Source organism: Epargyreus clarus, unplaced genomic scaffold (genome assembly GCF_041222505.1).
Source record: "Epargyreus clarus isolate Ecla_fem2 unplaced genomic scaffold, WU_Ecla_fem_2.2 ptg000002l, whole genome shotgun sequence".
NCBI lineage: Eukaryota > Metazoa > Arthropoda > Insecta > Lepidoptera > Hesperiidae > Epargyreus > Epargyreus clarus.
In genome coordinates, this window is record NW_027332210.1 from 3,501,512 (window position 1) to 3,525,601 (window position 24,090).

The window sequence follows — 24,090 nt, forward strand, 5'->3', positions numbered from 1 at the left end:
TAAAAACTAAAAACTCTATTTCTACAAATTGTGATGAAGCAACTAATGGAATATTCTAACTTGTTAGTCTAAACTGGACAAGTTAACCAGTTTTCAGTTAAAAAGAATATTTATTAACTGGTCTCATAACACGTGAATGATCCCACAAAAGACCGTATAATGGTCGTAAATACGTAAATACGGGTCATTGACTTCATTATTTATGTTATCCAATATAAATAATTAGGTTATTTATACTATCCAATACATGTTTGAATCATGTATTATGTACTATGCAATGGCGAAGCATGCGTTTTCGCGCTTATTTCAAAATAGGTGGAAAAATGTACGGTAAAATTTGATTTATTGTCGAAATAATATTTTTAAAAACGATGTAGGAATTATAAAATGAATTTTATCAGGTCATCATGCCATTTTTGGGAGACACAAAAAAATGATATTGCTTATTATTATAATGGGTGTTAAGAATAAACACATTTTTTTCTAGTGAATCACTTTTATTTCTTATAATGATAAATAATAAATCATTTATTAAACCAAGCTAGTATATTCCTCTAACTCAATCTTACAAGAAAGCCACAACTGCTTCGACTTGAGAGCAAAAATAATCAATTACACATTTTCCCACAGTCTCTCGATAAACGTAATTAAAATTACAATATTAAAATACATTCTTCCATCCAAATACACTTACTATTCTAACGAGTCTAAGCGATGTCTGACACAGTCCTAAATACAATTTCTTTGGTTGTACCTATGTGTTTGTTACAAATATTTATGTACTTCCAGAAATATTTTAGTAGTTAATTATATTATCACAACTCGAACATTTTACAGCTGACTAACTTGTTATATACATAAAAATAAGCGTGAAACTTTGAAAATAGATCATATTTTCTGAAAAATGTTATAATCGTAAATTACAGTAAATTTGTGGGAAATATCAGAATATACTAAATAAAGGTGACGTATGTGTTCATGTTGCATATGCATTATTACACAGTCGGTACATGTTCTAAGAACATGTTCAATATGCACAATTGGTAGATAGATTTGTTATAATTGACAAGTTGACTAATACATACAATTATACATATTTTACTAAAAGCTATTCCTTTTAATTATTGTGGCAAAAGTATATGTATAATGACAGCGCCCTTTTAGAAATGTATACATTTCACTTTTTTTAAGGTTATTAATAATAGCAACGGTATCATTGTATAATACAATATTTTAAAAATACAAAAAATATCTCAGCAATATTCTTGAATCCATAGACATAATACTTATTATTAAAACTCCATTATAATTACATTTATATTTCACGGTTCATTAAGGCAAATTTGTTTAATGTTTTATTAGATGCTAATATATATGAATTAATTTATTGTTTATAATACATACATTTTTATACATAATATTATATATTTTCGTTATTAAATTTGTTCATATTTATGTTGTATTTATGTGATTTGCGCATAGGTTACACACATGTCTGGCACTTGTATATGCTTCTAGCTTACACATTGAAAACAAAACGAGAAGTAAACGTAAATGTCGTCATTTTGGATTACATTTTTATCAAACAAGTTATCGTTTACAAAATGGCGCGTGACATCGATAAGTCATGACAGCCGAACGTAACCGAAATTACACGATTTATAACTATTGCTTACTCTCTCGCACTTTATGCCTTATTCAGTCGAATCTTTCATTTTATTTTAAGCTTAATTGAAAGTAACTATATTCCGATCGGCGATATACCTTTATAGTAAATAAGCATCTATAGTAAATAAACTAATGAAACACGTAATGAAATCTTGAAGGTTTCATTTCATTTATTCCATGACCGTTTTACTATTATTTAACTGAATATTCTCACACACAGATTAAGTAGTAATCATTATTCCAATGTACCTTAAAATTAATTTTGAACGCACTTACAATATACGGATCTAAGCGTTTATATAGCTACTAACTGTAACACTGTATGTCACTAATTACATATCACAATACTACTGTCGATGTACATAAGACGATTTGTTTGCCTGTAACACATTCCCCAAGAGTTTAAAGAGTGGCTACAGTTGCTCGTTACATGTCACTATTTACACTCAAAAAATATCTAAATTCTTACATATTTGATAATTATTTTATGTCATGCCTTTAATTTCATTATTTTATGACCTATTTTATTATTTTAATGAAACCGTTGTAGTCGTGGAGTTTATAAATGGAACTTAAAGTGAACTGTCAATAAATATTATTTGACTCTTAATGAAAAAGGTTGCATATTCCTTTTTTACATTTAACTTAAAAGCTCTAACGACACGCTTGACATCTAGCACAAACTACAAACGAACAAATGTGTGGCCACGTCGCAAGCGATTGCTGCAAATTCCCTTTGATTTGTTAAAAAAAAATAACAATCCATTGGATCGGCTACAAGTGCTTGCAAACCCACACAAACCATGTCTCTATCCACATGTATGTCTTGTAAAAATTTGTTGAGGTTTGTCAAGTTTGCGGACACGGCATAAAATCCTGAGAGAATTACATTCAATGTAAGAGAATTACTCTTAGGCTTTGTAATAAAAAGTTTGCGATACATGTAAATTTCCTACTGCTTCTCCATGACGGATTGGTGATAGTTAATAGAAGTGACATAACATGTAGACCATATTACATTATGACCGTGTAACATTCATTTGGACTGCTGCTTACTGAGATTAGACAGACTTATATTATGTTTTAATTCAATTCTATTCTGTTATCTTTCGTATAATCAATTTATTGAATATTTTTATGTCATAATAATATGACTAGATATAATGGAACTGTCAGTAATATGTAAACCACCTTATTGTACCTGTACCTATTAACAAATAAACCATTTTGTTTTGATTTCATTTGTGTAAATAGCGCCATCTATCGAGCAGGACGCAGCCAGCACATTCGCGACATCCCCTCAGCACCAAAGTTTGTACCAAGCTGGCAGTGATATTTCAATCTCTGGACGAATAACGAATAATTAACGCGATATATAAATAAACTATATCTATTTATTGCGTATTATAAATATTTATTGCAATGCGATAAATTTTGAGCGTTTATATACATTTTAAAGGAATCTTAATACGTGATTCAATTATTTAATTGAAATATTATTTTTGTCTATGACTATTATAGTTATCTATGGTATCTATGGTAAATTATCATAGACAAGAATAATGTTACCCGCGAAATGTGAAACAATATTTGAAATTACCCTGAATATTCTCATATTTTCTCTGTAATCTTATTATGAATTTTATATACTATTATTATAGTTAAAAAACTATTGTATGTAATAAACGCCCAATAATCTACTTGTATATATTTCTCTCCTACATAATATTCATAAAATATTTCCAAAGCTACATAGACTGTGAAAACATGTAAGATGTATTTATTGCTGTAGCACCAGTATGGATAAACAGGGGCCACCCAAAAAAAAATTCAAAATACCTATCAGTTTTAATTATATCCATTAGTACAGTCCGAGTCAAACTGCTAGTCCGCTCTGAGTATAGAAATGAATCGCGTCGCCATAGCAAATTGTTTAACTACACCTGCTCGCGACAACTTCAGAGCGGACTAGCAGTTTGGCGCGGACTATAGCCGTATTATTTTTTTTTAACTAAACACGATTTGGAAACTAACAGCGTTTTAAACATAACGGCACCATTTTGTCCACAGACTTTTTTCACTAATGATTTTGTCAAAAGAAAAAGTATGTCGGTTTAAAGTTAAACAATAATGTGGGCTTCTTTTTAGTTGTTACGTATTTTTGGATGGCCCTAAAACAATCTATGGATATCTTACGGCATAGGCGATAACGTAGCGCACGTAGGTTGCACTTAATACTATTTTTGAAATAAAAAACAAAGAAAGAACAATGTTTCTTTCTTCGTTCTTTCTTAAAATATTAAGAAGAAAAGAAAGAAGTCTTTGTTTCTTTCTTAATACTTCAAGACTCTTCTTTTCTCATTCCTTAAAAACTTATCTATTATCTCAATTTAAGACGCCAGTTCAGGATTTTTATAGTACAAAAACTTGCGTACAGTTCACCTGATGAAAAGTAGTTATTGCAGATAAGCTGGTACAAATAAGACTGCAAAATCATACGTCGAAGGCTAAATTGGAACGCTTTATGTGCCAGTCAGCCTTCCATAAATATATGTATGTCACATCTAAACTGATTTGTAGATATGGTATAGTCCGCGCCAAACTTCAAGTCCTCTATGAAGTTAATTCGCGCAGGTGTAGTCAGCGAGCCAATGCGCACGAACACAACTACAAGCATATACTCCGTAGCAATGTAAGGGCACACTAACGCAACTATGTCCCAGTGGGCGACGCGACTCGTTTCTATTTTCAGAGCGGACTAGCAGTTTGGCGCGGACGCGAACAATATTCGGAAACACTGTACAGAACCATAATCCATTGATTTATAGGTACTAGAATCCAGTGAAATTAATAGATCAAACCACTTATATATAGTACAATCATTGGATTCTAAGGTTGTTCGTGATTTTTATAAATCAGTATTGATCAACCTATAAATCAGATAACACTACATGTACTTACAGTCATAAATCCATTGATCTTTGCAGCTAGAATCCAAAGAATCTACTACACATGAACCAATGAATCAGGTGATATATAGTAAATGGAAACACTGGATTTTAGTCCTTATTTTTAAAGCAATGGATTTAAACCATGAAAAATTGAATACACACAGCAATACAACCTTACGTACGCCTGAACTATTACAGTTTGCATGTATTAAGTAAATAATATTGTTTGATCTATAAATACTATGAATCCATAATATGTTTTACTCTTGAGAGTTATTTTATTTTATTGCAAAGGGCCCTAACATATGGGTGTCTTTGAATTTGAGTCGTTGAAACGTGAAGGTAAAAGTCAACGCTTCATACTAGAATACAGGAGACACCAAAGCTATAAGGCAGAAAACTAAGCAGAAAAAAATCAACCATTAAGAAAAAAATATTTACAATATAATTATTTCCTTAACACACGCAATTTTAGATATACATATTATTTGTAACATATGCATACATATTATATCGACATTCACTCTTACCAACAAACATACAGTCACAAAATCTTGCTAGTTTATATAAAAATACACAGTTAACATTTATTTAAATTACGATTAAGACACTTGACGTTTTGATCGAAATCAATCGTTGTTACGCGAATATTATAACTATGTCGATCGCAAATAGCATATGACGTCACAAAAGTTATACGTTTATCACGTTACAATAGTTATATGAGAATAAAAATAATTTCAAATAAATTAATTCAATAAATTGAAATACTTTAATTACATTCATTTGAATTGGTTAATTCAAATCAATTCAATTAATCTAAATTTAATTGATTGAAAGTTATTACGAAGACAGAAATTATATTCAAAGTGCTTATAAGGAAATGACTGACTGTCGAACGCACTAAACTAGTTTTGTCTCATTCGCACACTTACGTTTTACCTATATACGTCTCACTCACTCAAGAACTTGGATATTGATTGAACATCTCATATTAGAGTGCGCATCGACAATTATAATATTCGCACTTTAAGAAAAAAATATAAATCGTATATTTACATAGCCCTTAAAACTAACCACAAGCATACATTATCTATTCATATTCGTATGCCTTACTAGAAAAATCATACTAAACCTTACTTCATAACTAACTTATATGGTACACAATATAGCTACACTTGAAAATGCCACAGTATAAAATATGAACACGTATTTTCATTTAGAAATTAAACATTTCCTCTAAAAAATAAACATCCAGCGTTATTCGTTTTAGCGCTTTTCTTTTAAAACATTTTTCATCAGTCAAAATAAAATTCAGTCGTAATTAATTCTGAAATAATTTGAATCGTTGTAAATTTTTACTAAATATTTTTTTATCAACCATATATTACATTATTGATTATATTATATTACAATATCATGTTATCATTCTAATTGTTAATCTGACAAATATAATGCAAATATTTATATTTAAAGGCAATATGATTTTGTATGAACAGGGGCGGTCTTAGGGCGGTGACGGCGCCGTCATACGAAGGGCGCCTAAAACAGCCGAACGTCACTGTTTAATAAAGAGGCTAGGCAGTTAATTGAACGGCTACTTAAGCTAATTGACTGCAACATACATATTCTATGACGTAATAATAGGGTGCGAGCTAAAAATCCCGCTAGTACCTAGGGAGCGATTGCACTACCTAATATTTTAGCTAGGGCCGCCACTGCACCACACGTCGCTTGACTGTAGATAATTTGTCACATAACATTACTTTCCAGAATTTGATCCTTATAAGCGACACTATCATATGGTGGAATAATATAGAGGGTGTATTTTTTTTTTAAATGAACTCGTTCGATTCCCGGCTAAGGAAAATTATATTTTAAAAAACGACTGATGCAGTTTTAGTTTTTATCAAAATCGGCCTTGTAACTCCTTTCAGCATGTTTCGCTAATCGTTAGAGTATCGGATTTGGCACTGAAGGCCTATTTGAAAAATACACCCTGTATATAAGCCCTAATATCAGATTTGGCTAGTAACACATAAAATTTATTTCGGTAATTATAACTGTCACATTAACCTATCTCTAAACATATTTATAGAATGATATCGACTGAATTTTCCCAAACTTCGTAAGTCACAAAGCTAGCTAACACACAAAGATATTATATGTCTTGATGACACATTATACGAGTAAATAGTTCAATGTGTTAGTTGACGAAAAGGTTAATAAATAGCGCCCATTTCTTAGAGAATGAATAAAAATAATTGAATCACTAAAAATATGTCATCGTCAACCCTTCATTGTCCCACTGGGCACGGGTCTCCTCTCAGAGTGAGAAGGATTATAGAGAGACATGAACAAAATATGTCGTCATCAACCCATCACTGTCCTACTGCTGGGCACGAGTCCACTCAGTGTGAAGGGTTAAGACCATAGTCCACCGCGCTGGCCAAGTGCGTATTGGCAGACTTCACACATCTTTGAGATCTTTTTTAATCTGAAGTATGCAGGTTTCCTCACGATGTTCTACTTCACCGTTTAAGCAAGTGATAATTAATTTGTAATACGCACATAACTTTGATAAATCAGAGGTGCGTGCCTGGGATTCGAATATCGGACCCCGGCTGCATTTTAACCACTGCCTTTACAAATATAGTTTGTAGGTAAAAGTGTCATATATTTTGACATTACAAGATCAATTCAAATGAGATCAATAGTCATAATGAAAAATTTTGAAAATCTCTTCTATAACGTAGGTACATGTCTACCGATTGCAAAAATCGTATTATTTCGGTAATAAATTCAGTATTAACGTAAAATAATAGCATTTGCTTATAGCCATTTTGAATTAAGCGCGAAAACGCTCGCGAGTGTCATGGCGTCCGTTGGTGACGTCACGTTAGAACATCCCACACAAAATTTCAAGCAATTCAGTGACATATCCAAAAATGACGTCATTTGCGCCCCGATTAGCGTTTCAGATAAGATGGCCGACTGCAGGATTTTAATACTTTTATTTAATTGAAAATATAATAAATCTTAAAGATTTTTTTTAAACAGTCATTTTTGAGAATCCTTTCAATATATTGTGTTTTCTTAAATCATTTATTCTTTGATTTTTTAATACTGTCATCATGCCAATTATGGGTTTCATCTCACAGAATCTGAATTCCCAATTACTTTTAGCATTTATTTCTATCTATCTAGACATATAATACCTTCGTTCTTAAACACCTATATAATAATCGGTTCACAACAAAATGGCTGCCCATAAATAAAATCGACTAGAAATGTCTTGTATACAAATATAGCTGAAACATTTTAAATATTTACTCTGTCCTAATTGCCACAGCGTTATTGGATGATGTCTCGTTGTCTGATTTTGAATTTTAAAAAAAAAATTCACTAACATAAGACTTTTTTTATTTCGATCACAATTTGTCACAAAATATGGTTAGGTCGGAAAATGTGAAAAGACAAGTTTTGGACTTTTTTTAGTATTGGAGTAGCAGACGAGCACGTAATCCATCTACGGTAAGTGGCTACTGCCGCTAATGGACATCTGTAATCAACCTCAGATAAGATTAGTCCTACCTGAGGTCGGTCACAGATGCTAACTTGAGGAGAAGTTGGAAGGCTTCGGAAAAATCCAGAACACAGCAGCGTTTAACACTGATGTTATCGCTTTAAATAGATGTGTTTAGTGATATCTCCAGCTTCGCACCACAAAGGGTTCTACCATTCCTCAAACTTGAAAGGGTCCCAAAATAGAATCCTTTATGTAACACTTCCTTTTCAGTCTTAAAACAAGAACACCACGAAATCAATGCAGTAATACTATACAATGTTACAAATTTTTGCAACTTTATTATTACCTATTACAAAAAAATGTCTCTTCACATTTTCGAACATGACCATATTTAGAACTCACTCACTGCCGTTATTAATACTACCACGATCCTTTAAAATATACATTAAATCAGTCGATTTACACTTACAGTCCCACTCCCACTGTTGGGACTTTCTCACGAGAACGTCGATCCACAAACTTTATAAACCTTAAAACTATTTTTTCGCACTAATTTCTTTACCTAACGACCTTCTATTTTCGAATTTCTGTTGCAAATTTGCTACGTTTGACGGTTTCGCTGTTAACTTTGCGGTCGGTTTGTTCGCATCTGTCTTTTGTACGTTATTCGTAACCGTAGTGGGTTTTGGGACTATTTTCGGTCGGTTCTTGTTCAGATTATCCGCTATCGCTTTCACGTTCGAGTCTATTTTGGAGCTAACTTTTAACGGGGGATTCTTGTCTTGTACCTTCAGGTTTGAACTAGAATTAACCGGTTTCAACGCTGGTGTTGTTTTTGTGACCGGTTTCTTATCGATCGTCGGCGCCGGTCGTAACGGTGGTCGATTGTCGTTCTGTTTAGTGGTTACACTCGGTTTGCTCGCGACTTTTGGGGGTTCGGTCGGTTTGTTGTTGTTTATGATGTCCGGTGCTTTCGTGTTCTTTGTATCTGCTATCGCACAGCTGGAAACCACGTCTGGACTGTTCGGGAGGATCTTAGGGGATATATTTACATTCTTCCCGGTTTTGGGGGATTGGGGTACGTTTTTGAACGTGGTTGTCGTGCGGAGACCGGGAGGAGTGACCTGGCGGGCGAAGGTCGGGATTTTCGAGTTCCCCTTCAACGTTGGTGACGGGGGTGCCTTGTCATCTTGTTTCGTTTCATCCTCCTTTTTTAGATACGTCGGCACATTAACAGCTGACGGATGCAAGTACCCACTGCTGGTCGTCGAAACGCTCGATTTCGCGCCAGAGTTGCTGTACACGCTCTCCGGCGTCTTATAGTGTTCTGTGTTCATGTACGTGCTGTCTCTCTCACTCCCTGCGGTTTGATTCTTCTTCTCCCGCTCTTTCTTCCTCGAGAGCGTGGAAGCTGAATAAATCGAGTCGAAGTTTCTGTTCTGTATTTCACTTACTATTTCTCCCAGTAAACCCACGCTTTCTGTGCTACCAGAGTTAACGTTTATCGGTTTCGGGGTTTTATATTCTTCTGTCGGTGGTCGAGGTGCCGGTTTGATTGGCGCAGCGCCGGGTAGAGGCTTCGATTGTTTTACTGGGCTTTCCTCGATGATGGCGTAGATATTATCGCCCGATTCCTCATCGATGTGGGCTAGCGGGACTGGTTTTTCTTCGATGCAGTCCACGTAGTCCGTTGATTTAAGGACTTTAGGGTTTTGGTATATGGTTTCCTCGGTTGGTTGTGAGGGTAGCGGGGGTGGGGGTGCTGTGGGGCGGCCGACCCCCGATAGCGGGCGCGGGGCCCCGGACCCCTGTCGCATAGACCCGAAGCTTTGGATGGCAGGTTTTTGGCTCGCCGGGGCTCTCATACTCTGGGCGCGATTGACGAATGCCTTCGAATCGTCTACATCTTCCGAATCAGAAACCACCGGAACCGTTCCCACTGGTAAGTCGATCTGTTTTTGTAGTATGGGGCTGGATATTTGCAAGTTCCTCAGCGCGACCTTGTCGGTGGCTTTCGGCACTTTGACCTGATGGTTGGGGTTTTTGGGTAGCGAGTGGCTCCGTTCGACCGGATTCCGTTCTTTATCTTTCGGCTTATCCTGTTTCAGGAATGACGCGATTCTGTTTAGGGAGATGCCTTCCTTGACCTTCTTCGGTTCTTCTGGGAGTGGTTTTTGGGGTACATTCCCCGCTGAGTGCATGCTAAGAGGTCTCTTCGGTAAATCTGATGTCGAGGGCGCAGTAGGAGCCGCTCGTAGAGGCCCTAATGTCTTGGAACCTTGTAAGGGCGAGATCAATTCCTTAGCGGTACACGTAGATGCCTCTAAGATCGGACTGGAGATGACGGGTCGAGGCGCTGGACTGGTCACGACTGGCGGTATCTCCTCAGCTTTCTCTGTGCTCATGAGCGCTTTAATTCTATTCTGGACGGAGCTGTTCGTTCTTTTGACGGATGGGCTCGTTTTCGGACTAGTTTTAGCCGTTGTTGGGACTATTGGGAGCGGTGGAGCCGTTCGTAAGGCCGGCTTCACACTTTGACTGAGATTTTGGCTGTTGCTCCCACTGCGATGTACTGGCGTTATTTTCGCGCTCTTATTTATCGCTTCTGCTATGTTTTTCACGTTTTTGTCCTTAGCTAGGGCAGCGGCTTCCGCCTCGTTTTCAGTTTGGTTCTTATCCATCGGTGTGAGGGAGAAACCCTTGAAGTTTCCGAAGAAGTTTACTGAAGGGTTGACGTTGCCTGCTGGACTGTGGTCGGAGTCGCTTCGTAGAAGGCTAGAGCTCATATCATCAGGGTTAGATAGGGTATGAACACTGACTGGTTGGGCGTTATTCTGGCCGTTATTTTGAAAGTTTGATGCGAACTTACTGGCGCTGCGGGACAGACGACGTTGTAGACTCGTCTTCTTCGGCGATTGAATCCTGAAATGTTAATGAATAAGTAAGTAAACATGAGATCATGATAATAAGATTCGATGCATTTTTGGTACTAATGGAAAGCAGGCAAATATAATGAAAAATTTACATTCAACATGTTATGTTATTTCTTACCATTTCAATTTTGTAATTATGGTTAACTTAACTTAACCATAACTTAACTTATGGTTAACGTACCTTTTAAGAGTTAGTTTTCAACTATTACAAATATATGCCTAAACGAAGTAAGCAATAAATTAATGTTATTTGAAATAAGAAGCGTTAAGCAGTGTTATTATGTTACATTTTAAAAGTTTGCAATAGTTAGCATTAAGTCTATCACTGATAGACAGAACCTTAAGGCTTCCACCATTACATATAAAACACAACAGCGTCTAACACTGATGTTATAATGATGTTTTCATAAAGGTGTGGTGGAAGTGTCACCAAAGTAGGGTTTTTTTATAATATAGGAGTAGCAGACGAGCATGCAGTCCACCTGATGATAAGTGGCTACTCCCGCCCATGGGCATCTGTAATCAACCCCAGATAGGATTAGATATTCCTACCTGAGGTCGGCCACAGATACGCCGCTACCCCTGAGGACTAAGCTGGAACGCCTCGGAAAAGTATGTTTTCTACACCTTCAAACTAGAACACAGCAGCGTTTAACACTGCTGCTATGAGGCAGAAATAGGTGAGACGATGGTGCCGCCAGAGTCCAACCACAAGGGGTTCTACCTTGAAATTGTAGTCATTATAATTGAGGAAAAATTTACAAAAACCATTCAAATAGTTAATTTATTAAATAATTTAACCCAAATTTTATGAAAAAGGCCCTAAAGGTTTAGTACTACAGTACATGCAAGGTGAGCACAAAAAACCAATGAAAACCACTCACCAAGTACATTGAAAGTAAACAGCCACAGAACTAAGGAAAGTTGAATGTTGCCAGTTAAATATTATTTATATGGCGAATTCTTAGAATTTGGCGAGAGATGGCGCCACTCGGTTCCTGAATCACGGTGTCGAAGTTTTCTCAACGTATTTATTTTTTATGACATGCAGTCCACAAAATTGTAAGCTGCCGCTCATGTATATCTATAATCAACCCTATATTAGAATCCTATCTCAGTTCGGCAATAGATGCGTTGCTACCGCTTCGTATAAAGGCATGTTCCATAATAATATATAAACCGAACTAAGACCAGCGGAGTACTGCCACTCTACAGGCATTTATAGGCACCTAATTCCGATATCAATAATCAATCTATCCATTTTTCCCAACCGAAGAGCAAATTTTGACACTATTTGACTACTAGAAAATAATCCGACTCTTATCAACTAAAAGCTGTCAAGTTTTAATCTTTGTTATGCCAAAATTGGATAAATGACTCTTAGCTAGAATGGTAACACTGAACAAAAATATCCTACTGAACTTCATCATTCATAACGTAACATTTAACTGGCAACATTCTAGAAAGAAAGAGAAGAAAAAGGAAGAAAGATAGATGCATAAAAAACATTTAATTGAAAAACACAAGCTTATTATTATAACTACAATGATAAATACGAATAAAACGTGCACGATATGTGACTTGTTTCACTGTGACCGAGTAAACGATAAGCGATGTTTCAGTATTGTGATAAATGTAAAATATCATTATAAATGTGAAAGGGGTATTTTAGTTGACGAAAGATGACGTAAAAACCTTTATATCCAGAAAAATGCACTGTAAATAATAATGATAGAATACTATAATATAGAGACTGCGTATTTAAATGGGAGTTCCGTTAAAGTTGATAAATTGAAGATTAATAATCCTATGTGCATATTATTTCCCATCCATCCATCCATCAGCCTTTACTAGTCCACTGCAGGACATAGCCTCCCCTAGTCATATGAATCGTATGCATAATAAACTAATATTTTGAATTAACATTATTTTGTTTTCAGTTATATGAGTATGTATGTCATGTTTTTTTTTTTCAAACGCCATTGAAAGAAGATAGAATACAATGACTTATATAAGCCGCTCGTCAAAATATGTTTCTTTCCCCATTCTCCGCTCTTATTAAAACTCTCACATAATATAAATTGTCATTACATTAGCCTATCGTTTACTCGTTGCGTGTGAGACAAGTCTGTTAAGATGGTAACTATAATGTTCTAACTATTGACAAAATAACAAAATAAGACTCATAAGTTCATGTCATACATTCTAGTATTATATCTAGTATTATTATATCTATCAAAAATAAAAATATTATTGATTTGATTGGCACACTTCTAGCCAATGAATGGGTAGTTCATTAATATTATATATGCACAAATAATTATTTTTTATTATTTATTTGATATGTATAAGGAGTCTATTTACGTTAGTTTGTCTATGGTACTAATATACAACATTCAACATCCCACAATGCAAGATAATTTCATCAAATAAAAAATGTCTTAACATAATAAACCAATACCACTACATGCAAAGCTGTTACACACATTAACCCACACCACAATACACTATTTACACCACATAAATGTGACGTCAGATGCAATGTGACACAGATAAAACACCAAATTGACGATCGTACAACCATTCTCTATGGATTACTTAATGCACTGAATAGAATGCGATAATGTATTTTTTTAAAAGCTAAAATAAGTCTATATGTAAAATAAACACTAAGTAATATTTTATAATTTAAAATATTTTATGGCGTTAGTTGTACAATCGTGCATTTGATTTTCTATATTAAATGTAGTAATTAAGTGCTGAGTGTTATAAAATCAACCTATTTTTTTAGTTATTCAAATCACAATGACTACCAAAAAAACAAAACACTATAAAATATTAGTTTAAATTCTGAAAATAAAATTTTAAATCTATTTACTTTGTGCACTTTATTCTTAAATTATAATATTTCTTAAATTATAGTAGTTACTAAAAGATATTTTTAAATTATAACACTTATAAAATAAGTGTATAATAACTTATAAATTCGTAAAAGTATATAATTTAATCAAAATTTAATTTCAAAATACAAACATACAACATATAGGAACACAATATAGTATGTGTATTTTTTTATATGTATATATTTTTAAATCACAGAAAATAAATAATGACTTCTAAGCATGCCTTAGTTACTGTTGATCAATAATTTACATACAAAAATATTATTGAATAAAAAATATTTTCAATTTATATAAAGAATTTAAAATTATGAAATTTTTAAGTGCCATATTATATAGACTAGAATTTAAAATTATTTGTCTGTAGTACTTTTATTTTTACATTGCAGAAGACTCAATAATAATTGAAGAAAAATGTCAATATAGCGATTACTTTTATTAAATTGAAAAAATATATTTTAATATATTAAATATAATAATGTTTTCATATATATTACTCTGTTCAAATGCATTTTGAGACCTCGATAAAATAACTACTGTACTAGTACTACTCACTAGTTACAGCTAAAATACCTTACTATTTTTTATTACTTTTATCCTACAATTAGGCAAACTAGCTCAGTATAGTCCGCGTAAAACTGCTAGTCCGCTCTGAATATAAAAATGAATCGCGTCGCCATAGCAAATTGTATGACTGTAACTGCTCGCAACAACTTCAGAGCGGACTAGCAGTTTGGCGCGAACTATACCATTTTATGGTTTGTTTTTCGGCCGAAAAAAATAATGTTTTTTATTGTTTATATCATATGTAAGGCAAAATAGCTTATTGATGTGAAACATCTATAGCCGCACGTAAAACCGATTTCTGGCGTGGCGACGCATGCCGTGCGCAAAAATAGTAATATTTTATATCACGGCGTGCGTAAATGGACGTTTTACGCACGCTTCGCGTGCGCAAAACCCCCATTTCCGACCCCGTAATATAAAATTTTATACAACACGCGGACGAAAAATGTTTTTCTGACTCGTGTGATTGCAGTCCTCGCCTGCGGCTCGGCCTGCAAACTCACACTTGTCAGAAAAAAATTTTTCGTCCTCGTATTGTAATGTACTATTATTTTATGTTCTTTTCTGCATATTACTTTTACAAAATAATGTCGATGTTTCACATCTGCCAGGCGTCCCGTGACGGCTCACATGTTTTTTATTATTTTCTGTTTTGTGTATCGACCGTTTTTATTTTGTTTGTTGTAACTATCCACGAGGCTAACGGAGATAACATACGAGCTATATATAATATAAACGACTGTCGTCAGCGACTTACAATAAAATAGTCGGCGGCAACAGTCGGCGCCAGTTTTTGGTGCGAGCTGTCGTACGTATATCATCTTTTAGTATTCTAATCCTAACATTATAAATGAAAATGGGAATTTGCTTGTTTGTTTGTTTGTTTACTTGCTTATTTGCTATTTATGACTAAACTACATAACCGATTGACATGAAATTTTGTTTACACTTTGTCAGGGGTTCCGGACAAAAGGGCATAGCACATTTTATGCTTTATATAAATCTCTGAACGCGAGCGAAGCCACGGATAAAACTAGTTATCAATAAAAAAGTTGGTAAACTTATAATTATGATCAAATTTCGACCTATGGATAAAGATTTCGTTTATATCCGAAAGCAAGTTACGCCGTTAAACATATTTTAGACATTAGGATTATTTGTTTTACTGAACTTTGCTGTTTTTGAATTATTCGATACTTTAACATTATTTCTCGTTACCGACGTCTCGTTTACTTAATTTTGATCGAATTTTCGACGCAAGTTCTCGACATTAGACTCTACTGTGGATTTATTCGTATTTTTACTATCAGTTTTATTCGATTTACTTTTACCTTTAACTTTTTTCACTTGTTCATTAGTAGTTAAGCTTGAAGGGATGACTTTAGTCAATTTTGAGTGTATCGGAGTTTTGTTTAGATTCGATTTGCTTTCTTTATTAGTTATCTTCGTGTCTGCACTTTTTATCATATCTTTGAGGTTTATTTTAGTAATCTCCTCATTAGTAGTAGAAGCTAAGCCCTTATTAACTATAATTACTTTGTTTTTATCAAATTTTGGTTTATTGTCTTTCTGTATATTGATTATTTTGTTATTTAAATTATTATTCGTGGAAATAGTTTCGACGATGGTAATATCAACTTTAGACGTCGGTTGTATATCGCAAGGTTTTTTAATGAGGTTATTCGGTTTGCTTATGGAATATTTATCTACTATTTTGATGTCTACCTTATTGATATTTTCGTTCGTCGTTGACGCCAAGCCAGTGTTTATTATAACGGGTTTATCATTCTGTTTCGGTTCAGTTATTCGCAAATTTTCATAATGCGGCGAATTTGATTTACAAACGTTATTCAAATAAACGTTATCTACAGTATTATTATTGGCGACTTTAATATCATCTTTATTAATCTTTCTATTTATGTTTTTGGGTAATTTGTTGCGTTTTTCCGCGAAATTAACAATTTTCTGATGCCACGTTTGAACCGGTACATTCTTGTTGTGAGGACACGCGTATTTATCGTTATTTTCGTATATTCTGTCCTTTGATCCTACATTGCACTTATTACAATTATCACTTGAATTAGTTTGTGCACTATCTTTACTCTTTATATGCAATAGAGTTAGAAATGAGTGTGTTGCTGGAAAATTAGCGTAATTACTGAAACTAAATTTACTTTTCTGCGTACTAGTTTTACTACAGGAGCTATTAGTGTGTGGGTTCCTTTTGAATAGCTTGGGTACGTACATTTTCCTTGGTTTCTTCCACCACGTGAGGACGTTGTGTTTTGAGTAGTACATGAGGAACATGATCAGCAGGACCGACGGCAGGATCCCCAGGAATATCACGTACATCGCCACCATGAAGTTACGTTGAACTGTTGACGAGAAAATTGGTTAAAGCCAGAACTCTTACATTATTATGTGCGAAAAATTCATATTATTTTTATCCTGAAATTCTCACTAAAATGTCGGACTGCGCTACGGTGAATTTAGTTAATCTATAGTAATATGAAGAAAAATAGAAACATACATCGATTTTGAAGAAATATTTATTTGTAGTATGTGGCGTCGAAAACGAAACACGGTTATGGGTATTTTTTGTGGGGAAAGTGGAGCGAATGGGAGTGGGGATAGCGGAAGAGTTGTAGGAACATTTTTTCACACTAGGAATTCCTGTGTTGTGGGTGCCATATCGAAATATCATATACATCTATCTGTAATATAATTAATGATATATATCTGTCCAGCCGAGGATCGAACCCGGTACTAACACCGATACGTTGACCGCTTCGTCACACGGGTCGTCAAATATATACATAGCCAGTATAACATAATATTATTATGTATATATAAATAACATTATGTATGATTTGTTTTAATATTTTGTATTGTATAATTTTGTATAGAGAAATTTAAGATTATTCGATATTTTGTGTAAATTGAAACTCAAATGGAATTATTCTAAATAATACAAGGTTTATGTACAAATACATAAACCTTGTATTATATAATATTTTAAGGCGTCTATTTATTACGTATTCCGTGCTCACCTATAATTGTGTTGACACAACCTTTTATTCTTCACTTTTTACCTTTGTAAATTGTTATCGTATTTTCTGCGTTGGTGAGCCTTAATTAAATAAATAAATAAACGTAAAATATTTACCGCTGGAATCTGTAGCCGGGCCAGAGTCGTATGAACCTCCGGGACCGGGCAAAGCGCACAGAGGGGGAGCATAACCCGCGTCGCAATGACAGTGACCTGCAAACAATAAAAATATAACTCTGTAATGTTGAGTTAGTATTTCGATGTAAAAAATATAAATAAATAAATAACTATTTTCACCAAACCCGGTTGTTTGTAGGTGTGTGTATGGTAGAAGAGCGGACGAGCATGCAGTCCGCTTGATGGTAAGTGGGTACTACCCTCCATTGACATATGTAATAAAAACCGTAAAATTAGAGTATATTTTTTTTTATATATAGGAGTATCAGACGAGCATGCAGTCCATCTACACACACACACACATCACACGTATGGAGTTTCTTGCGCCGCTTCTTCTCCATAGTGAAATACCTTCCGAAGCGGTGGTAGTTTGTTGACTTTCAAAAAGTATTCTATATGAATCAATTTTGAATAAATGAGATTTGAATTTGAATTGAATTTGAATCTGCTGCTACGCGGCTACTTCAGCCCATGTACATCTGTAATCAACCCCAGATAGGATTGGATATCCCTACCAGAAGTCAGCCACAGATGCGCTGCTACCCCTGAGGATTAAGCTGAAACGCCTCGGAATTGTCTGTCTCCCTTACCACACCCTTCAAACCGGAACACAGCAGCGCCTAACACTGCTGTCATTAGGTACAAATAGGTGTGATGGTGGTGCCGCCGGAGTCGAACCACAAAGGGTTCTACCACCTTCAAACACTGCTGTATACATAATAGCACATAGGATCCTGAAAAAGTCATTCCCAAGGGATAGCTAAAAACCTCTGACCGAGCGAGTGATACCGCGGGTAAAAGCTAGTTAAATATATATATTTTTCAATCTCACCTTTAGAGTTGCACACGCCGTGGCCGGAGCAGTCAGACGGACAGACAGACGACTTCTCTTTCTCCACTGCCGCTCTCACTGACTCTACCGATACGCATTTCTGTTTCAAACACATCTGCAAAAGATTTTACTATTATATAATTGAATGTTACAACAAAATCAGGAGGCCTACCACCATCTTTTAAAAACCATCATAGTTCAGGAAAGTTTTATTTCCTCCTTAAAACAGTAAAATATTCCGTCTATCTTATCCATTCTATAAAACCAACTGAAATTGTCATATTTTGTTTAAAAAGTTAAATTTCCCGCAAAAAAAGTAAAAGTATGATTAAAATAATATTGTGTTAAGAGATGGTAGTAACCCCGCAGTACTAAACTTATTCATATTCATTTCGAATACCAGACAAGTTATGACTTTAGAATGACCTTCTGATAATTGACTTTACTTCAGAATTCTGATGGTGCCACACAATTCTGAATCACTCTATTAAAGTTTTCTCAAAACCCCAAGGCGACATTATTTATGATCGTGTTAGTATCGCAGAGATTTATATTAGATAGTTAGATATCCTTACCTTGTTCTCACCGCACTTTGCACCGTCGGGAACCAAACCGGGATCCACATCGCTCAATCCAAGGTCGACTATTGCTGTCCGACACGGAATTATAGTTCCTGTGGGAAAATGATAATAATAATAAGAATATATTACTATTTATGCAAATCAATAAGATTTAAGGTATTCGTCAACCACGGTATAGACAAAATGACTATTTTCCGAAAGTCCATTTGAAATACTAGCAAAACAATAACAAACAAACAAACATGAGGGGGACAGGAGAGAGGGTGAGAGGGGGCAGGAGTAGGGTGTGAGGGGACAGGAGGGGGATGAGATCGCAGGAGGGGGTGAGAAGGGGATTGCAAGGTGGGTGAAAGGGAGAAAGGAGGGGGCAGGGGGGATGTGAGTGGACAGGAAAGGGATGAGAGGTCGAAGGATGGGGTGAGAGAGAGAATGCAGGGGGCATGAGGAGAGAATAAGATGGGGACAAGTGGAGCGTGAAATCGTAACAGGAGGGGCTGAGAAGGATACAGGTGGGGGGTGAGAAGGGTACAGGAGGGGGGTGAGAAGGGTACAGGAGGGGGGTGCGGGGGGGACAGGAGAGGAGTGAAAAGGGGACAAGAGGGTGAAGGTCAAAGTGAGGGTGAGAGGAGATACAGGGGAAGTGGGATACCGTTGTTGTTGATGAAGAGCGCGGAGAGCAGCGCGACGGACTCCATGCCGAACTCGAGCTGCTCGTTGAGGTGTCTACACTGTAGCAGCCCGCAGGCCGCATCGGCAGCGGCGCACCGCACGAACTGAGGCTCGCGCTCGCCGCGTATGTAGCCGCAGTTGCCGTTCCTGAGGGAGACGGAGTTAGGTTTAAAGAAATTTATTCTCATAAAGACAGTTGTCACTTACGAGTACATGAGAACATAGTAAGGTAATACAATCATTTCGTCGTCGCGCTTTATCAAAAGATTCTATACACCTGACGTATTCGTTAAGTTATACTTGTTAAAAATGTTAAATGTTAATTAAAAATGGATAGCACTACATTATTAGGTATTGGTATAGATTCATCTTGAATACGTCAAATGAATTCACATTTTTTATAGATGAGGGTATTTCATTATAAATTCGTGCTCCTTCGAAGGTAATCATTGTTTTACGAGTTTGCGGGTGTTAGTAATCAAGAAGGGGTAAATAACTAACTAAGACGTATGTGATTCAAGCATTAACTAATATCCAAAGGGAGGGATATTGTTGATTTTTTTTAATGACATCAGAGCGAAGGGTTTACATTTATTTTTCAGTTCCGTTTTTTTTACAATGTTTACGTAAAAGTAGGCAAAACTCTTCTTCCCTCACCTCATAAGGGTTTTGCTTACTTTCGCTGAGGAGGGGAAGAGCGTGTTAAAAAATTAATAACTACACACAATTTAACAATCTTAAAATCTTTAATGACGCCTAGAAGCAAATAACGCCGCATCGTGTTGCGACAGGACGTCGTGTTACGACTTTCAACGACGCGCGCGGTAGATTTCTTTAATAAGAAATTGTCATTCTATCCTGGGTTATTTTTTCTCAGTCATTTCCATCACCTATGACAATAAAAAAACGATTAACTCTGTACAGTGTCAGTACGTTTGGCTTTTGTTTTTTTTTTTTTAGAAAACAGCCGAAAGTGAGTTACGTGTAAGTGACAGCCCTACACGTTAAGGCTGCATCGCGCCAGCCATACACGGTGTTTACCCTGCATCGTGTCTTCGCGGAACGGTCAACGGCCGTCCGCCAAGGGAATAGTTCACCTCCATCGCGGAAAGTGACTCTACCTATCATATCATATATTTTTAGTTACAAGTTGTGTAAAATTTAAATAAACATATTAATTCGTTCGCGAAACAGACTATTTCGATTCTATCCTCGATGCCCAGCTCCCATAACTCGTGTCGATTTTGTTTTGTGTTGTGTATTGTGTATTGCCTTCAATCTTTTTCGATAGACAGCCTGATTTCGCTGGAAATTATAAAAAGAAAAATGTTTTCGATGAGGACAGTGGGGTGTGTGTACTCACTTGTTTCCCTTGACGTTGGTGCTGGTGTAGCAGCGCTGGTCCGAGCTCTCTCCCGTGGAGCCCCACAGCAAGCGGCACTGGTCCGAGTGGGAGCGACAAGCGCCTCGGACACAATACGCCTGGGGGACAAATAATAGGTTTAAAAAGGAATTTTATAAAGAATTTCTTACTACAGAAATATTGAAAATTATTTTTTTTTTGCATGTCATTATCAAATTTAGATCTTTGATAGGCAAAACATTCGAAGGATTGTTTATTAATAACGAGTCAACTTGTAATTTTTATCTATCATTGTTCATTAGTGTAATTGGAGTGATCTGTACTAATTGACTAAATGAATAGATAAATAAATAAATAAATAAATAAACAAGCTCTTGTATATGAAAAGCCTAATAATTTGAAGGTGGGCAACTCTTTGTGGTTAGACCTACTTGTGCCTAATAACAGCAGTGTTAATCGCTGTCGTGTTCCATTTTGAAGAGCGTGACAAGGTGGCCCACAGTGCCAACTTCAGGCAAGAATCTTATCTTATATAGGGTTCATGGGGGGGCCATTTACCATCAGATGTGGACTGCATGCTCGTTTACTACTCCTATATTAAACAAATGGGCTTCTGCCAGCGGCTTCGCTCGCGTTACGAAGTAATATTTTCATCCCCTATTTTCAGTATTACCCCCTCGGGGGTAGAATTGATCAAAATCCTTTCTCAGCGGATGCCTACGTCATAATTTCAAATTTCAGCCCGAATTTCAGCCCGATCCGTCCAGTGGTTTGGGCTGTGCGTTGATAGATCGTTATGTCAGTCAGTCACCTTTGAGTTATATATATTGAGATTAACTAATCACCTGTCCGGTGCCGCAGGGCGTGGCGTCCATCTTGTGCACGTCGCTGGGGCAGTACTCCGCGTGGCCCGAGCAGTACTCGGGCAGGTCGCACTCGCGGTCCGCGGCCCGACACAGCGAGCCGGCGGGCTTCGGCCGACACGTCTGAGAATACATACGCTTACGTTACTATTTAATTATTATTTATCTTTATATATATGTTTTTATGTGCGTGTGTATGTCATTGAACTCCTCCTAAAGGACTGGACTGATTTTCATGAAATTTGTTGTGTGTGTTCAAGGGGACTTGAGAATGGTTTAGATTACCAATTTAGTCCGTGGGAAAAGGTTTTTTTAATTATTTTTTAATTCGTAAGTATAGTCGTCACAATTTAATAGGCCCATTTTGACACATGTCATGCTAATATCATTAATGTTTTTAACTAACTTTTTAGTGGGGAGTTTACGACCACGTGACGACTAGAGCTTCACACCATTCGTAAGAAACCATAATCGGTTAACTTTCCAATAATCGAATCTTAGAATTACCAATAATTCATTATTTATCCCTTTTTCATCATAACAACAATAAAATAATCAAGACTTTGTTTATTAATGAATGATAAAACGAAAAAATACAGTTTATGAGCGATGCTTTATTTAATCTTCTAAATATGATTAAATTTTTAAATTACACCAGAATTTATTTTCTTTTCTCCTTTTTTATAAAATATTTAGATGATTAAGAAAAATATTTAATAAATATTCTGTTTACTAAATATTTATTAAGCTATACAATACGATTCGGGGTTGTAATCGATTTGTCGTAAAAATCGGTTTCTTTGTTTATCGATTTGTATATCACATGCTTAGAGCCTAGCGATGGCATGTGTCAAAATGGGCCTAATAAATTGTGACGATTATAGTTATAGAATCGGAAACTATGCATTTGATCAATTGATGATCTTTAGCAAAGTTGTTGTCCAAGAGCCTACGAGGGTTTGGGAGTTGGCAAGGCCAATTATCGACAGATGGCTCCACAGTCATTCCAATATGCAGGTACAAATTTTCCGTTTTATGTACGTCATATTATTTCTTTAAAATGCGGGCGAAGCCGCGGGCACCACTAGTTTTTATATAATAACTAGGTGACCCGGCAAACGTTGTGTTGCCCCATATAAATAAAAAAATGTTAAGGGTGAACAATGATAGGGGATCACTTAGGGGTATGAAAAATAGATAGTAGCCGATTCTCAGAATATGCATATAAAACTTGGTGAAAATCGGTAAAGCCGTTTCGGAGGAGTACGGTAACTAACATTGTGACACGAGAATTTTATATTTATTTATTTATTTATTTATTTAAAATTTATTGCATCACCTCTAAAAAATGTGCAAAAGGGCAAACATAATGCCTGATGGCATTCTCTACCAGTCAACCCTGGGTGGATGTAGAGAATTTGCAGCAGGTGTTACAAAGCAAGAAAATAAAAAAAAAAAAAAAACGACAAACAATAGTGAAAACAGCAGATATTATAAATATGTATTAGAAGTAAGAAAAAATACATATTAAAATGATTTAATAAGTATATATTATAAAATATATATATGTATATATACCTATATATAAATACATAAAAATAAACTAAATTATATAAACCAAATTTATTATATATATAATTAAATAAATACACATAAATAGTAACGACAGGAGATTACGAGTTCGAAGAGGAATTTAAATAATGCTCTCGGACAAGCTTTTTGAACACAGCTTTACTGAGGGCTTTACGGATATGCACGGGCAAGGCGTTCCAAAGCAGTACTGCCTGAACAGAAAATGAGAAATGAAAAAAACCGCTAGAATGCAGAGGAACATCGGCTCTTAAATTATTAGACGACCGAAGCGTTTTATCATGCGTTAAAAACCTATACTGGAAGTGATCCTTCAGATAAGGAGGAGTATTTGTATCATTCAAGATAGAGTAAAACATAAAGAGAATCCTAGAATTACGCCTCTGACGAATAGAAAGCCACTTGAGTTGGCTGCGAA

General features: G+C 35.6%; 1 protein-coding gene across 1 annotated transcript in view; it reads right to left on the reverse strand.

Annotated features, from left to right (window-relative positions):
- Window positions 1-4,747: 4,747 nt before the first annotated feature.
- Meltrin (disintegrin and metalloproteinase domain-containing protein meltrin) overlaps window positions 4,748-24,090 on the reverse strand; it is a 123,033-nt gene continuing 103,690 nt past the window's right edge. Inside the window, exons 10-17 of the mRNA XM_073078127.1 lie at window positions 22,065-22,205; window positions 21,220-21,338; window positions 19,837-20,003; window positions 19,182-19,279; window positions 18,607-18,721; window positions 17,715-17,810; window positions 16,794-16,923; window positions 4,748-11,070 (exon numbers count right to left, since the gene is read on the reverse strand). Coding sequence (XP_072934228.1) covers window positions 8,685-11,070; window positions 16,794-16,923; window positions 17,715-17,810; window positions 18,607-18,721; window positions 19,182-19,279; window positions 19,837-20,003; window positions 21,220-21,338; window positions 22,065-22,205 — 3,252 coding nt within the window. The 3' untranslated portion in view covers window positions 4,748-8,684. The remainder of the gene's footprint in view (window positions 11,071-16,793; window positions 16,924-17,714; window positions 17,811-18,606; window positions 18,722-19,181; window positions 19,280-19,836; window positions 20,004-21,219; window positions 21,339-22,064; window positions 22,206-24,090) is intronic.